This window comes from Chionomys nivalis, chromosome 11 (assembly GCF_950005125.1).
Source record: "Chionomys nivalis chromosome 11, mChiNiv1.1, whole genome shotgun sequence".
Lineage (NCBI taxonomy): Eukaryota > Metazoa > Chordata > Mammalia > Rodentia > Cricetidae > Chionomys > Chionomys nivalis.
Window position 1 is genome coordinate 51,606,624 of NC_080096.1, and position 13,990 is coordinate 51,620,613.

At 42.9% G+C, this 13,990-nt stretch overlaps 1 protein-coding gene across 2 annotated transcripts in view; it reads right to left on the reverse strand.

Moving 5' to 3' along the window:
- Tek (TEK receptor tyrosine kinase) overlaps positions 1-13,990 on the reverse strand; it is a 103,836-nt gene that overhangs the window by 33,207 nt on the left and 56,639 nt on the right. For both annotated transcript variants that reach the window (XM_057784399.1, XM_057784398.1), the window contains exons 7-8: positions 13,668-13,796; positions 10,352-10,503 (exon numbers count right to left, since the gene is read on the reverse strand). In XM_057784399.1, coding sequence (XP_057640382.1) covers positions 10,352-10,503; positions 13,668-13,796 — 281 coding nt within the window. The remainder of the gene's footprint in view (positions 1-10,351; positions 10,504-13,667; positions 13,797-13,990) is intronic.

Here is a 13,990-nt window from a genome sequence, read left to right on the forward strand (position 1 = left end):
ACTGGACTGCTGCCCTCCCAGATCCTGCTGTTGTATTTGTGTTTGGAAGTGTGGAATAAACACTTACCAGCAAGGAGTTTAATTCTTTTAAAAACTGCTCTGCATAGCATTTTTTTTCTCTTCTAGTCTAATACAGAGATGGCAGGATGGAAGGACCAAGTAGTTTCCTGCGTATTTGAGGGGCTGTTGCGTATGGTGCAATGGGAAAAGACACACGAATCTAAAGACACATGTGTCTCTCTTCTTTTTGCCTACTTCCTCAATTACCTTCCAGTTCCCTACTGTGCAGACATGAGGCAGACAATGATAAAATGTTATGGGTAGAAGACCAGGAAAACAGCTGAATTAGACACTCCAGCCCTGGTCTCTTCGCAGAGCAATAAACCCAAAGAACTATTCCTTCTCCAGATTGCCTTCATGGGAGCTGAGGGAGTCAGCTGAGGGAAACCAGTGTCTGGATTTACCATGAAAATATGAAAAGGTATACTGTTGAAGGTGGAAAGTAAACTTACTTTGAGTTCCTTCAACTCCAAGCAGCACACTGTGGAAAGAGATTCCTCCCACTTGGGTGGGGTAATCAAGTCCAAGCCTTAAACTTGAGCTAGCACCAGGCACATCACAGTGAAACTCAGCGTCAGGCAGAGCCTCATGGCCTCTGCCAGTATGTTCTTTGTAAACTAAATTGTTGGACCATTGTTCTTCAAGAACTGCCTCCATCACCCAACCTTTGGGCCACAGCAAAGAGCAATATTCCATCTACTGATGAGCGGGGAAGGAACGTGGGCATAGGACCTTGCTTTGAAACTCAGTGCTAAACAGTGTGACCAGGCACTAGGTGGATCCCAAATTCCCATACCCAGAGATCAGTGCTTAAGAACAGGGCCTCTGGACTTGGCATCCAGTAGGACTGCATGTCCCCTGGTGAAACAGACTTATGTTTCATTTGCATCATTTATAGCCAGAGTATGTGCCTCAAACAAATCCTCAAGACTGTGCAGACCCTTGAAGTTATACCAACCAGATGCTGGTCCAATTGAACATCTGTCTGGCCGAGCAGCCCAGGGATTTCTTCCACCGCCCCTCCCTTGACTTTGCTGAGCAGATTAGACAGTAAGAGTCCTCCCATTGGAAATGGAATAGTGGCTTGGAAATCAAACATGGGGCCTGTTCTCAGGCTACTGGCTGCAAACAAAGCCTCCAGGCTTAACCTGGTTGCCAGGTAGGGATCCATGGCTCCAGTTATTTGGAGCTCTCTTTGGGCCAGTATCAACTCTGAGGGGTTGCAGTGAGCTGAGTGCACCCCAGCAGTAGCTAGCTCACAGCAAAGTGTGCCTTGGCCCCGCCCCTATGATATCCTGGTCTTAGATGGCTAAGGGCTCCCAGGGTGACCCAGTAGTGCAGCACTGATGCTACAGCCTACCCTGCTGTTCTCCCAGCCAAGGCATCAAAACATAGACCGTGATCTGAGAAGAAAGAGAGAGGTAAGTGCCAAGGCATTATACAAAATAAGGGACCTCCACAGTGAGGGCCAGAACCAAAGAGAATACTTTGATAACTTAGGCCCAGAAGGACAAACTCCTCATGTTCTCTCTCATATGTGAATCTCAGCTTCAACTCTTTAGTTCTGTTTGCTTTACATGGAACTTACAGAAGCCAGGAAACTAAGAAGAGGAGGGAGGTAGTCAGACACAGGAAAAAGGAAAAGGAAGAGAGAAACTACGGAATGGTAAGATTAAAGCAAGAAGGGAGGTGGGAGGATTAGAGAAATGAGCTACAAGGAGAGACAAGGTTAGCTGGGAATAAAGAGAGTATAAAAAAGTCATATAGGGATGCTGTTTTATTGTAACACAATGTGAAAAAAATCAAAAAGCAAATTTAAAGAAGTTGCCCTGCATGACTGGACACCGCTGCCCTTGGAAATAGTGGAATATTAACTTAGATCCCAATTCCCAGTAGGAAACACCTCTGCAGGAGTGAGCCTGGGAGGCCCCCCGAAACTCCTAGACAACACAGTTCTCGTCCTACCAGAACTAGAGAAAATATCTCATAGCTCGGTTATAAGACACGGAGTGGACAGGCTGGCACTGAACTAAAAACCTCCTCCATGCTGGCTCGCATTCAAGTCACGGTAGGTGCTGAGTGGCAGCTGGAGGTATGGATGGGGTAAAGCATCATTGACCTTGCCCAGATGTGAACCCTGTGAAACAAGGTCTAACCTATCAGCCAAGACAGGCACACCTGTATAGACGTGGCTTCTCTGTGTCAGTATTTTTCTCTCCCTAGTTCTTTTCTTATATTTATAAACAATGTTAAGTTGGCAACATTTGAAAACAGATGCTTATACAAAAATATCACCAAGCCTCATTGTAACCACAAAGCAAAACTCTATAACAGATAAACAAAAAATAATAAGGAACTATAACATGTCACTGAAGAAAACCACTTTGCTACAAAACAAAACAAAAAACACAAGAAAGGAGAAAGAGAGAAATCTGTAACAGAGATGGAAAACAAGTAGCAAAATAGTCACTGAAACCGCTCTGTGTTTAGGACTTCTGGAGACTATGGTGAGATAGAAGCATCATCATTAAAACTCGGGGAAAGAAAACAGTGTAAAGAATACACAGGAAGATGGAACCAAATACAGAGATCCACAACCAAGCAGCAGGCCGAGTTCCAGGAACCCGGTTAAAGAGAAGAAGGAGGGAATATATGTGTCAAGGTCAGGATGGAGAAATCTACAGAGACAGCTGAACCCAAGCTCAAGGAAACTCATGCACTCTAGACCGACAGCTGTGGAGCCTCCATGGGACTGAACTAGGCTCTCTGTATGAGAGACAGTAGTGAAGCTTGGACTATCTGAGGGGCAGTAGGTCCAGGATGCATCCCTGGTGCATGAGCTAGCTTGTTGAGCCCATGGTGGTTTGCCATGCTAAGCCTTAAAGCAGTGGGGAGAAACTTGGTCCTGACCCAACTTAATGTGCCACACTTTATTGACTCCCCATGGGAACCCTTACCCGTTGGGAAGAGTAAATGGGGGGGGGTGGCCTGCAGGGGAGGCGAGGGAGGACTGTAGGAGGGGTGGGAGGAAAAATTGTGGTTAGAATGTAAAATAAAAATTGAAAAATAAATAATTAATTTTTTAAAAAAAAATTCTGAATTAAAAAAGTACACAGTAAGCTCTTAGTCTGCAAGAGGTGAAGTTTTCTATGAACTTTCTGAAGCCAGGGACATCCCTGCAGGAAAGCACACATCAGAGTCCAGCTATAGGCCCTGCCAACTGCCCAGGAGAGAGCTGCAGAAGCTGGGTCTCACACACTGACCCGCAGGTCCAGAAGAGACCTGCAGAGGGCTGGAAGAACTAGCAGGAAGGGACCTACAACCTCCTTCCTTCTCCCTTGCTCCTCCCACTTGCGGTACTGTATGGAACCAGCTAGAGCCAGAAGAGTGTGAGAACTTCATCTTTCAGCTCAGGGCAGCTCTGCCAACCATTTACTCTAGACATATTCTTTCTATTTCTTCTTTTTTTTCATTTAGTTTCCACTCTCGTACACATGTCACGTAAGGGTCATGCTTCTGATTGTATATTGCTCATTTAGGTTTCAGGCCTGTTTGATGTGGGATTCCCCTCTGTATGCTGTGATTACCATTGATTAATAAAGAAACTGTCTTGGGCCTGCGCAGAGAATAGAGGTAGGTGGGAAAAACTAAGCTGAATGTGGTTTCTTATGTTACTGTGTTATGATTTACAAATTTGTCTTATTCTATTTTTGGCTTTTTTTTTTAAGTAGCTGTGTTCTTCAGTTTAAGTATTTGTAATATTCAAGTGGTACTTAGATGTCATAGAATTGAGGTGTAGAAAATAGCTCTTTGGAGTGTCTGATTTAAACTCTAGATTATTTCTGAGCAGGTTACTAACTGTGAGAACAACCGCAGCACCTGGTTGTTTCCACTATGCAAATGTCATACTGGTCAATGCACAATAGCTGCTCCTTTTTACTTCAATAGCTGTTGGGGATACGTAACCAAGATTAACATGGGTGTATTTGAATTTCATTTAATAATATTAGGAGTGGGATGGTGAGTGAAGATAAGGAGAAGTCAACTAGATCGACTTTGAAAAGAAAAAAAAAATCAAGTTGATAAAGAAGCTAAGAGGGGAAAGTTAGATATTGTCAGGACTCACAGACTTCAGAGATTGTTAAAGCTATGGAAAGCTGTGATTAAGAAGGAAAAAGAATAGAGGATAAGGATGAGAGAAAGAGGAAAAATCATAGAAATAAGGAGGGAATGGCTCATGAAGTCTTCCTGAAGGGAATAATGAAGAATGTCAAAGAGGATGCTATGTGGAAAAACAAAAACAGGTGTTAGAGGAGGCCACTTGTTTCGTTCCCGGCTGCTTAGCCCTGAAATAATCACACAGAAACTGTATTAATTAAATCACTGCTTGGCCCATTAGCTCTAGCTTCTTATTGGCTAACTCTTACATATTAATTTAACCCATTTCTATTCATTTGTGTATCGCCACATGGCTGTGGCTTACCGGCTAAAGTTCCAGCATCTGTCTCAAAAAACAAACAAACAAAAAGCAGGAAACACGTATTTGGTATGTACAAGAAAAGCACATCACCACAAAAGACAAACACTAGCTTAATGATACACCCTGAAGTTATGGGAAAACAAGAAGAAACCAGACCCTAAGTCAGTAGATGATAAGAAATCATTAAGATCAGGGTATAAATTAAAGAATAGAAACAAAGAACAACAATAACAATACAGAGAATGAAAGCGAAAACCACCAAGAACTGGTTCTTTAAAAATATAAACAAAATAGACAGCCAAATTAAGCAAGAGGACCCAAATTAATAAAATTGGAGATAAAAAAGAAATGTTACAGTAGATACCAAATAAATGAAGAAAATCATTAGATCTTGCTTTATTATTCTACTGTGGTGGTTGAATAAGAACAGCCCCCATAGGCTCATACATTTAAATGCTTAGTCATCAGAGAGTGGCACTACTTGAGAAGAATGTGTGGTCTTGTTGGATAGGTGGTGTGGCCTTGAAGGAAGTGTATCACTGGGGGTGGGCTTTGATGTTTTTAAGGGCCCAAGCCAAGCCCAGAATCTCTCTCTTTCTGCTGTTTATGGATCCAGATGGGATTTAGAACTGTTCCATGTCTGTCCAAGTGCCTCCTTGCTTCCTACCATGATGAGAGAATGGACCTCTGAAACTATAAGCATGGTTCAGTTAAATGCTTTTCTTTATAAGAGTTGCTGTGGGCATGCTGTCTCTTCACAGCAACAGAACACTGGCAAAGACATCCACTCACCTAGTAAACCTAAGAGAAATATATGAATGTTTAGATGCATATGATCTATAAAAATTAAACCATGATGAGATTAATAGTTTATACAGATCTATAACAGGCAGTTCTACTACAGTAGTAATCAAAAAATCTCCCCCCTAAGAAAGTCCAAGTCTAGAAGGATTCACTGATGAATTTCACCAAACCTTCAAAGAATAACTAACACCAACATTTTTTCAAACAGTCCCATAAAATAGACAAGGGAGGAACATTACCAGAGTCTTTTGCCAAGCTAGAATTTCACTAATACCTAAACCATACAACAACACCACAAAGTAAGAAAATTATACATCATGGACACTTAAGAACAGTCATCTCCAGACACAGAAAAGAATTACCAAAATCCAACATCTCTTATTTTAAAAGTCCTGAAGAAATTCAAAATAGAAGAAATATATACCAAAATAATAAAAGTTATACATAAGAAATCTATATTTGGTATTATATAAAGTGGGGAATTATGTAAATCATTTCTATTAGAATTAGGGGGAAAACAAGGGTATTCAATTATTTCCCTTCTTATTCAGTATAGAATTAGGAGTCTTAGGGGTGAAAGATTGTTATAACAGAAAGAGCCAAATATTGGTGAAGATGTGGAAGGACAGCTTGTGTTCATGATCAAGAACAAGAACAAGCACCATTAAAAGGTTCATACCATCCAAAGCAAACAATGCCATCTCTATAAAAATACCAACGAAATTCTTAAAAGAGATAAAAAAAGAAAAAGAAAAGCCCCCAAATTTATATTTAAAAAACCCACAAATAACAAGACAGCAAAAGGGGATGGAGACCTGGAGAGGTTAAGAGCATTAATGTTCCTTCAATGAGTTCAGTACACAGCGCTCACACCGCAGTTCACAACAAATTATAGCTCCAGTCTCAGGGGAGCTGATGCCCTCTTTGGCCTTCACAAGTTCCTGTGTTGTGGGACATTCGATCACACTGTGAACACTGTTTGTGTTTGTGCTAATGAAATAAAGTCAACCTTGGGTCAGGGGGCTGAGTTAGCAACTAGTTGACAGAAAGTAATCATGGAGAGTCAGAGGTGCCTGGAAGAGACAGAGTGCATAGGAAGTGGTAGGGAGGGTCTTTGAGTTGGGTGGGGTGGGGCTTTATTATTTTTTTGTTTTGTTTTTTTGTTGTTGTTACTGGGTCTTTTTTTTTTTTTTTCCTTTTTTGGTTTGACCAAATGAAGCATGATCTCTTTCAGCTGGTTGCCAGTCAACCTCTCTGAGCTAACAGGTTTTGACCCTAGCCTCTAACTCCTGGGTCTAATTGATAAACAAAACAATAGACAGTTAATTAAAAAGCCATATTTGATGGCAGTGACAGAGCTGGTGCCTACGGGGAGAGAATTACTGCCAGACATGGCCTGAGCCGTTGGGCCACTGCCAGAAAAGCAGACAGTAGCTTCAGAGATGCAATTACTGCTAAAACAGTAGCAGATTAAAGTGTAGCCTCTGTGCTGACAGAAAATAATACTCCTGAACCTATACAGTGCACATATCTCGTATACTCACACTGACTCACACATGTATTAATTGGTAGCAGAGAAAAAAAAAACGAGCAGAAACAAAATGTAGTTGTCCTAACAATTTCCATCTATACTGCAAAATGATAGTGCTCAAACCAGCACGTCATTGACAAGAAATAAGAAGCACAGACCAATGGAAGAGAATAGCGAGCTGAGAAGCAGACCCATGTACACAACAAACTAATATGCCCAAAGTGCTAAAAATAGGTACTTGAGGGGCTGGAGAGATGGCTCAGTGGTTAAGAGCACCAGCTGCTCTTCCAGAGGTCCTGGATTCAATTCCCAGCACCCACATGGCAGCTTACAACTGTTTGTAACTCCAATTCCAGGGGATCTGACCCCTTCACACCAATGCACATAAAATAAATAAATTTTAACAAAAAAAAATAGACACTCGAACAAGCATAGTCTTCTCAGTAACTGACACCAAAGAAACTGCATGTTCACAGTCTATAGGACTGGACCACAGTCTCACCACACCCCAAATGGCATATGAAACACTCAGGACATTGGCATGGACAAGGACTTCTTAGATCAGGACCATCATCCACAGTTAAGGTGTGTCTTCTCACACCAAACAAATGACAGCTCATGATGCAGAAGATGAGGAGTAAGGGGAACACTCATCCATCGCTGGTGGAGTGAAAACATGTACAGTCGCTCTGGAAATCAGTGCGGTGGTTCAAGAAGCTGGCAATAAATATACATCAGGATCCAGTTGTACCACTCTTGGATATAGACCCAAAGAATGCGTTATCTTCCCCAGAGACACTTGCTCACCCATGTTTATTGCTGCTGTATTCACAATAGCCAGAAACTGGAAACCTCCTAGATGTCCCTCAACAGAAGACGATATAATGAAAACGTGGGACATTTATACAATGACTATTACTCAGCTGCTAAAAAGAGAAAATGGAAATCACAGGAATGGATGGAGATAGAAAAAAATCATCCTGAGTGAGATAACCCAGACTCAAAAAAGCAAATGTGGTATGTATTTTCTTATATATGGGTGTTAGCTGTTAAATCTTCTATAAGAACGCTATAATCCATATAACCACAGGTGTTGGGTATAGAGTAAGGGACTAGAGGGGAGTGAAGGAACTCCTAAAGTAGTGCAATGGCATATATAGTTATGGAGAGATGGGTATGGGGATTGGAATTGGAGGATTAAATGGAGAGGAAGAGGTTAGGGCCATTTTAGGGATCATATGGAAACCTACTACAGTAGAAGATGGCTAAAATACATACATATATGAAAAATTTTAAATGGAATCACCAAATGGCAGTGGAGACAAAGGCCCAAGTAGATAGTTATCTCTTATCACCAAGTGATACCTCCAGTGCCAGGATTAGGTTACATCTAATCAGTTCTTGGCCAACGAGTCCTCATGGAAACCCCCAAACAACCTAGGCTATTACCATGGCTGTTTTTAGCTCTCCACAGACTGACAGTGAGACCCTATTGTTGAAGATGACACCGACATTACTCACAGAACACCAAGAAGTCAAGTTGGTTCCTACCTAGAGCCTTCACTTCTATTGACGAGTGTTGTTGGTACTGGAAGATTCTCTGTACACTACCAGAGGTAAAAGTAACTGCTAACCCAACCACAAGCTCTGCAGCCTACAATGACGACTTATTGCTGGTGCAATAGTGGTACAGAAGTTGGGAGAGTAATAGTCACTACCTGATTGGATTTCAGGCTCACTCTATGAGAAGAAACTTACACCTAACACTGCTCAGATGGCCATGAACCTAAGACTAGATATGCTTGAGATGAATGGCCATTCACAGAGAGACAGTGAGAGAGGAGAGAGAGAGAGAGAGAGAGAGAGAGAGAGAGAGAGAGAGAGGAAGAAGAAGAAGGAGGAGGAGGAAGAGGAAGAAGAAGAAGAAGAAGAAGAAGAAGAAGAAGAAGAAGAAGAAGAAGAAGAAGAAGAAGAAGAAGAAGAAGAAGAAGAAGAGAGAAAGACATTGGAACTAGACAGACCTAGGGGAAAACCAAATACCACAGTTCTTCTAGCAATAAAATGAGTCCTAACTGCATTCTGCTATACCCATACATCAGTGTCTCACTCAGATCCTCCTATAGCAGATGGGAACAAATACAGAGACTCATAACTGGACAATGTGCAGAGTGGGAGACCTTGGAACACTCAATTCTAAATGCAACGCCTTCATCAAAACCCTCCCAGCAGGGCTCAGGAATCTATGTGGAAGAAGAAACAAAAAGATTGTAAAATCCAGTGGGGATGGAAGACACCACGGAAACAGTGTCTTCCAGACACAACGGAACCAATGCACGTATGAACTCACAGATGCTGAGGCAGCATGTACAGGGCCTGCACAGGGCCAAAGCTCTGGGGCCCAGTGCTGGGAGGGGAAGAAGACACAATCTCCCATGCCAAACTAGAAGTTATCACCAACTGGCAGCCACTTTCAAAGAAAAAAATAGTTTTCACCAATGGAGTCTCACTGGGTATACAAACCACACTTAAGGGGGGCCCTGTACCCAATGATACAAGGACAAGACAAGTTGAACTCAACGGTATTTCTTGGAAAAGCTTTGCTCATAATGCTTTTTGTTTTGCTTTGTTTTTCACTTTACTTATCTTTTACTTTATTATAGTTTCTGATTTTGTTTTTTTGGATTTTATTTTATTTTATTTTAGTTTTGGTTTTTCGAGACAGGGTTTCTCTGTGTATCTCTGACTGTCCTGGAACTCATTCTGTAGACCAGGCTGGCCTCAAACTCACAGAAATTCATCTGCCTCTGCCTCCCTGAGTACTGGGATTAAAGGTGTGCACCACCACCCCCTGGCCTGATTTTGTGTTTTTCTGGGTTTTGTGTGGGTACATGTGTCTGTCTCTGAATGGGTATGTGTTTATCATGTTTATTTGTTTGTTTTTATCCCTCTGTTTGCTTTGTTTTATTCTGGTTTGTTTATTGTTTCATGTCCGGGATGGGCATATAGCATCGGGAGAGACCTTCCCTAGACTCAGGCATTAATAGCACCGGAATGTTGCTGATTCATGGGTTTAAATATCTCTGTGTGGCCCCTAGGTCACACTGCTCTTTTTGATATAGAATTTAGACACATGGAGATAATGTGAGGGCAGGGCCTCGCATGGCCTGACACGGTGCATAGTTTACCACACACAGCTGGACATTTATGGAACAGGGGCTATCCTTGACAGTTAGTCCTAACAGCCCCAATGCGATGGCAAATTCTCAACATGGCATCGCAGCGCTGCCCACACAGAGGAAGTCTGAGTGATTGCAGTGAGTGGACTCTGCACCCCAGGAACATGTCACCTTATCACAGCCGTCAACACACCAGTCAGGGACGTGTTAAGCCGGAGTAAAATCTAGCTTCCGGAGACAGATGACTGCATTGAAGCCATTTTAGGATGCTAAGCAGGCATACTGAGGAATGGCGCTTACCTGGAGCACTGTCCCATCCGGCTTCACCAGCGTCATTTCTTCACTGGTAGGCAGTGGCCAACCGGAGGCTTTGCAGATGGGGTTAAATTTTCCACTGTTTACTTCTATGTGATCTGGCAAATCCTCTATCTGTGGAGTCAGCCTTGGCCTGCCTGAATTTTAAAAAATACAGATATTAGATCCATGTAGCCTAATCTTCAACGTAACAGCGATCGCTACTCCAGCAAGCGCTCACTGAGGCTGAGTTAATCTTGACAAGATTTACAATCACCAGGAGATGGATGGGTCTATGGGCTTGTCTGCAAGAGACGCGGCAAGAGATGAATAGGCTGAGGCGGGAAGACGCGTTCTCTGTGAGTGTCACGTTCCTGTTAGGGATCCTGAACCGAAGAAAACAAACTGAGCGCTACCATCGGCTGATCTCTGCATCTTGACTCTGGTTCGGTGCAACCATCCTCTTCAGCTCCTGCTGCCTCGACCACGCCTCCACTATGGGGACCTACCACAAACTGGGAGCCGAAATAAAACCTTTTTCTCTTAAATTGTTTTGTCAGATGTTGCGGGAGGTTCTTTCGCTCCTCCAGCCAATAGCCGCTGAGATACCAGCCCATTGGGGCGTGGTCTCTCTCCCTTTAAAAAAGCGGCCACTTCCCTCCTCGCTCTCTCTTACTTCCTGCTCCGCTTCCGGCGACTATACTCCCTTCCTGATTGCGCAGAGGGCTGTTGTCTGTGACAGTGATCTGTAAGTTTTTTCCCTTTTCAATAAATAACCATTTTATTAATCATAATTCCAAACTGGTGTTTGTGACTTATGCCTTCGCCTTCAGTCAGAGTAGTTTACTACAGCAATAGGAAAAGAAAGGAAAGAAGCTTACTCTGAGAGCTTTACAGTTATTTTGTTTTATCATTGGGTAGTACACTTGAGGGCCCTTCTGTCATCTCCACTTTAGAGAAGAAGGGACTGAACCTCAAAACTCAGCTTCAAGCTCAGGGATTCCTGAAGCCATGGGCACATTCTTCTTCCACAGGGCTGTGCTCCCTCAGTGGACTTGGAAGGAAGGGAAACGCCTTAGTATTAAAATGGCCATCATAGCCACACAGTCCCCCAGAGCTAGCTTTCAGTTCCCATCTTGCTTTTCAAAGTGTACCATTACAAAATAAGTCAAGAAATAGATAGTGAATGAATGAATGAATGAATGAGCGGATGAGCCTCATGAGACAGCCTCATAACCTTGCAGTCAACAACATGAGCCTCAGTGTGGAAGTATGAGGGCTCTTTCATTGGTTAGGAAGTCGGTAAGTGACATGCAAATAAGAAGAAAGGAGTGATTTAAATTATACACAATTGCATCACAAAAGTGACAGGAGATAAACCCCCCAAAGCAATATCTAGCTAGTCAATTAAAAATGGCGGCACTGCCGATATTGAATAAGAAGAACAGTTCCCTGGCATTAACAGAAGACCCCATGTGCCTACTATCTGTACTGTGGAGAATTAGTTATCTTTTAATTAAAGTGCAGGATCTTTGATAGAAAAAACCCTAATTATCTTTATTAAATATAGAGATGGCTAGCATCATTGGACTTTGGTTTAAGTTTTGTGTGCCGGTAACTGGACCTACTATGTGGCGATTTTTGAGGTGGTGGAAGCCTTCAGAGGTGAGACCTCTGTGCAAGATAACCAGGGCACTGGGGTCATGCTCTCATAAACAATTAATGTAATTCTTGTGGGAGCAAAGTTAGTTCACTCAAAAGTAGACTAGCACAAAGAGAATAAGTCTGGTCCTTGAATCCCTCTGTCCTCCTGTGGCATCTTGTGACCTCACCTGTGGGCAATCTTGCTGACTTTCTTGGGTATTATATCACAAGGACAAAAAGCCCAGCCAGCTAGCTGCCTTATTGTGAGCAAAGATGGAGTTGAAGAAGTTGAAGAATGTATTTCTTCCTAAATCACATTTACACTAGTAAAATGTGTTACATGCTTTTTATTTCTGATGCATATGGATGTTTTGCCTGATCATATGTTTGCCTGTGGAAGCCAAAAGAGGACATTGGGTCCCTTAGAACTCGAGTTATGGATGGCTGTGAGCCACCATGTGGGTGCTGGGAACTGAATTTGGATCCTCAGAAAGAACAGCCAGTGTTCTTACCTGTTGAGCCATTTTTCCAGGCAAAGAGAACAAACATTTTCCGCTGTTGAGCTATGTTCTCTATGGTGATTCAAAACTTGCCAAAGAGCACAGAAGCAGCCGCAATCTGTACATTATAAATGAATGGCTATAGCTGAGCTTAGGCGGAATTTACATATGGTGTGTAGGAAAAGGAACTGAAATGTTCATACACTCAGCGTGGGCACACCTCAAAAAACCCGGTAAGCGAGTGAAGTATTTCCCCCATTCTCACTCTTCTCCAGGTAGCTTTTGTCCGAATCCCTCCAAAGGAATTGTTCCCCTGTTATTCAGACCCAGGACAAGTCTGGTTCTCCAGAAGGGATCAGAAGAAGCAGCTGAAGGTCTCAGCAAGCATTTGGCTTAATTCAGAGTAGAGAGAAATGAAGGTCGAAGGTCACGTGAAGATTTCTGTGGTGGTTTGAATGAAAATGGCACCCATAGGCTCCGATGTTTAAGTATTTAGCCCCCAGTTGGTGGAATTGTTTGAGAGGAATTAGGCCATATGGCCTTGATGGAGGAGATATGTCGCGGGGGGGGGGGGGGGGGGGGGGTTGAAGTTTTAAAAGCCTCTGGGCCATCTCCAGTGTGTACTCTGCTTTCTGCTTCTCCCTCTCTCTGTCTCTCTCTATTTCTCTCTCTCCTCTCTCTCTCTCTCTCTCTCTCTCTCTCTCTCTCTCTCTCTCTCTCTCTCTCTCACTGTGTGTGTGTGTGTGTGTGTGTGTGTGTGTGTGTGTGTGTGCCTCCTGCTTGTGGATCAAGATGTGAGCTCTTTTCTGCAATTCTAACTACCTATGGCTATGCCTTTACTCTGCCATCAGAAAGAGACTCTAGCCCCCTGGAGTCTCTTTTAATTTAACCATAGGCTAAATTAAACTCCTTTTATAAGTTGTTTTGGCCATGGTGTCTTATCACAGCAATAGGAAAGAAACTAATAAAGATTCTTAGGAAGAATTAGAATGGTGTTTCTTGTTGTTGTCTTATTTTGGTGTATGTGCGTGCGTGTATGTGTGTGTGTGTGCGTATGCACATACGCGCAGCATATAAGAAATAGCTAGGCTGTTAGGGTGCCAGGGCAGGAATTGCGCCAGAGGGGCTCTCCTCAGATATGCTGCGCACCGCCCTGGCCACCGGTTACCTTGCTTTACCTTCTTTCTCACACTGCAGCCCTTGCCATCCTTGAGAGCAGAGACATCCTTGGAACCGATCACACCTCTCTGCGTTGGTACAACGGCACCTGAGCTTACAGTCTGGTCCATAGTAACCAGGTGGGCATGCTGGAAACAGAGACGTCATAAACCAATGTTAGCATAGAGGAAGGAAGAAAACTAAAGCTCTCAATGGCTAGTCTTGGCTTCCTTCCACACTATCAACTTCTCTGGCTTATAAACAGCAGTGTGTCATTTGTGAGATTTACTGAGATTTAAAGGCTAAGCGGTTTTGCTTCTAGAGAACCCAGTAATTTCCTACC